Source organism: Oncorhynchus tshawytscha, unplaced genomic scaffold, assembly GCF_018296145.1.
Source record: "Oncorhynchus tshawytscha isolate Ot180627B unplaced genomic scaffold, Otsh_v2.0 Un_contig_1293_pilon_pilon, whole genome shotgun sequence".
Taxonomy (NCBI): Eukaryota; Metazoa; Chordata; class Actinopteri; order Salmoniformes; family Salmonidae; genus Oncorhynchus; species Oncorhynchus tshawytscha.
The window spans coordinates 87,501-90,836 of NW_024609335.1; the positions used below are offsets into that span (position 1 = coordinate 87,501).

The window sequence follows — 3,336 nt, forward strand, 5'->3', positions numbered from 1 at the left end:
GCCTAAGAACAGTGGGTTAACTGGTCTAGGAACAGTGGGTTAACTGCCTAGGAACAGTGGGTTAACTGGTCTAGGAACAGTGGGTTAACTGCCTAGGGAACAGTGGGTTAACTGGTCTAGGAACAGTGGGTTAACTGGTCTAGGAACAGTGGGTTAACTGCCTAGGAACAGTGGGGTTAACTGGTCTAGGAACAGTGGGGTTAACTGGTCTAGGAACAGTGGGGTTAACTGGTCTAGGAACAGTGGGTTAACTGGTCTAGGAACAGTGGGTTAACTGGCCTAGGAACAGTGGGTTAACTGGCCTAGGAACAGTGGGTTAACTGGCCTAGGAACAGTGGGTTAACTGGTCTAGGAACAGTGGGTTAACTGGTCTAGGAACAGTGGGTTAACTGCCTAGGAACAGTGGGTTAACTGCCTAGGAACAGTGGGTTAACTGCCTAGGAGCAGTGGGTTAACTGCCTAGGGACAGTGGGTTAACTGCCTAGGAGCAGTGGGTTAACTGCCTAGGAGCAGTGGGTTAACTGCCTAGGAGCAGTGGGTTAACTGCCTAGGAACAGTGGGTTAACTGCCTAGGAACAGTGGGGTTAACTGCCTAGGAGCAGTGGGTTAACTGCCTAGGAACAGTGGGTTAACTGCCTAGGAACAGTGGGTTAACTGCCTAGGAACAGTGGGTTAACTGGTCTAGGAACAGTGGGTTAACTGGTCTAGGAACAGTGGGTTAACTGCCTAGGAACAGTGGGTTAACTGCCTAGGAACAGTGGGTTAACTGGTCTAGGAACAGTGGGTTAACTGGTCTAGGAACAGTGGGTTAACTGCCTAGGAACAGTGGGTTAACTGGCCTAGGAACAGTGGGGTAACTGCCTAGGAACAGTGGGTTAACTGCCTAGGAACAGTGGGTTAACTGCCTAGGAACAGTGGGTTAACTGCCTAGGAACAGTGGGGTTAACTGGTCTAGGAACAGTGGGGTTAACTGCCTAGGAGCAGTGGGGTTAACTGCCTAGGAACAGTGGGTTAACTGGTCTAGGAACAGTGGGGTTAACTGCTTAGGAACAGTGGGTTAACTGCCTAGGAACAGTGGGTTAACTGGTCTCAGAACAGTGGGTTAACTGGTCTAGGAACAGTGGGTTAACTGGTTGTTCAGAGGCAGAACAACAGATTTTTTTTACCTTGTCAGCTCGAGGATTCGATGTAGCAACCTTTCGGTTACTAGTCCAACGCTCTAACCACTAGGCTATCTGCCTCTAACCACTAGGCCACCTGCCTCTAACCACTAGGCTACCTGCCTGTAGCTCTAACCACTAGGCTACCTGCCTCTAACCACTAGGCTACCTGCATCTAACCACTAGGCTACCTGCCTCTAACCACTAGGCTACCTGCCTCTAACCACTAGTCCAACGCTCTAACCACTAGGCTACCTGCCTCTAACCACTAGGCTACCTGCCTCTAACCACTAGGCTACCTGCCTCTAACCACTAGCCTACCTGCCGCCCTGGATTGATTTACCTGATCACCAGGATTTAGGGCAATACAAACTATCTTATGAATATGTTACTTTTTTTTACATTTAAAAGCATCCTTTGTAATTTTTCTTAAAGAAGTGTTTGGTGAATCCAGAGCCTTGACTTGAATGAGATACAGTATCTGTGTTGTCCTCTTACCTCCAATGAGGAACAGTAATCTGTGCTGTCCTCTTACCTCCCATGAGGAAAGGTATCTGTATTGTCCTCTTACCTCCCATGAGGAAAGGTATCTGTGTTGTCCTCTTACCTCCAATGAGGAACAGTATCTGTGTTGTCCTCTTACCTCCAATGAGGAACAGTATCTGTGTTGACCTCTTACCTCCAATGAGGAACAGTATCTGTATTGTCCTCTTACCTCCCATGAGGAACAGTAATCTGTATTGTCCTCTTACCTCCCATGAGGAACAGTAATCTGTGTTGTCCTCTTACCTCCCATGAGGAAAGGTATCTGTGTTGTCCTCTTACCTCCAATGAGGAACAGTATCTGTGTTGTCCTCTTACCTCCAATGAGGAACAGTAATCTGTGTTGTCCTCTTACCTCCAATGAGGAACAGTAATCTGAACAGTAATCTGTGTTGTCCTCTTACCTCCAATGAGGAACAGTATCTGTGTTGTCCTCTTACCTCCCATGAGGAACAGTAATCCTGCCACGTACTGCATCAGTCCTCTATCCCAGCAGCATCCCAGAACACCTATCGTCCAGCCAAACAGAATGATGGCTACAGCCATGCCCATGAAGCCTGCAGTCATCCGCCTCAGGTCTGGAGAGACAGGAGAGATACAAGGGGGAGGGTTAGCATGGTTACAACACACACACTGTAGTCCATGTTCAGACACACACACTGTAGTCCATGTTCAGACACACACACTGTCGTCCATGTTCAGACACACACACTGTAGTCCATGTTCAGACACACACACTGTAGTCCATGTTCAGACACACACACTGTAGTCCATGTTCAGACACACACACTGTCGTCCATGTTCTGAAACACACACTGTAGACCATGTTCAGACACACACACTGTAGTCCATGTTCAGACACACACACTGTAGTTCATGTTCTGACACACACACTGTAGTCCACGTTCTGACACAAACACACACTGTAGTCCACGTTCTGACACACACACACTGTAGTCCATGTTCAGACACACACACACTGTAGTCCATGTTCAGACACACACACACTGTAGTCCATGTTCTGACACACACACTGTAGTCCAAGTTCTGACACACACACACACACACTGTAGTCCACGTTCTGACACACACACACACTGTAGTCCACGTTCTGACACACACACTGTAGTCCACGTTCTGACACACACACTGTAGTCCACGTTCTGACACACACACACACTGTAGTCCATGTTCACACACACACACACTGTAGTCCATGTTCAGACACACACACTGTAGTCCACGTTCTGACACACACACTGTAGTCCACGTTCTGACACACACACTGTAGTCCACGTTCAGACACACACACACTGTAGTCCACGTTCTGACACACACACACTGTAGTCCATGTTCAGACACACACACACTGTAGTCCATGTTCTGACACACACACTGTAGTCCATGTTCAGACACACACACACTGTAGTCCATGTTCAGACACACACACACTGTAGTCCATGTTCAGACACACACACTGTAGTCCATGTTCAGACACACACACTGTAGTCCATGTTCAGACACACACACACTGTAGTCCACGTTCTGACACACACACACTGTAGTCCATGTTCAGACACACACACTGTAGTCCACGTTCTGACACACACACTGTAGTCCATGTTCTGACACA

At 48.1% G+C, this 3,336-nt stretch overlaps 1 protein-coding gene across 1 annotated transcript in view; it reads right to left on the bottom strand.

The window, feature by feature from the left end:
• LOC121844618 (transmembrane protein 178B) overlaps positions 1–2,281 on the bottom strand; it is a gene marked incomplete at its 5' end in the record, with an annotated part of 9,952 nt that extends 7,671 nt beyond the window's left edge. Inside the window, one exon of the mRNA XM_042314900.1 lies at positions 2,144–2,281. Within this exon, the coding sequence (XP_042170834.1) occupies positions 2,144–2,281 (138 nt within the window). The remainder of the gene's footprint in view (positions 1–2,143) is intronic.
• Between the last annotated feature and the right edge of the window lie 1,055 nt (positions 2,282–3,336).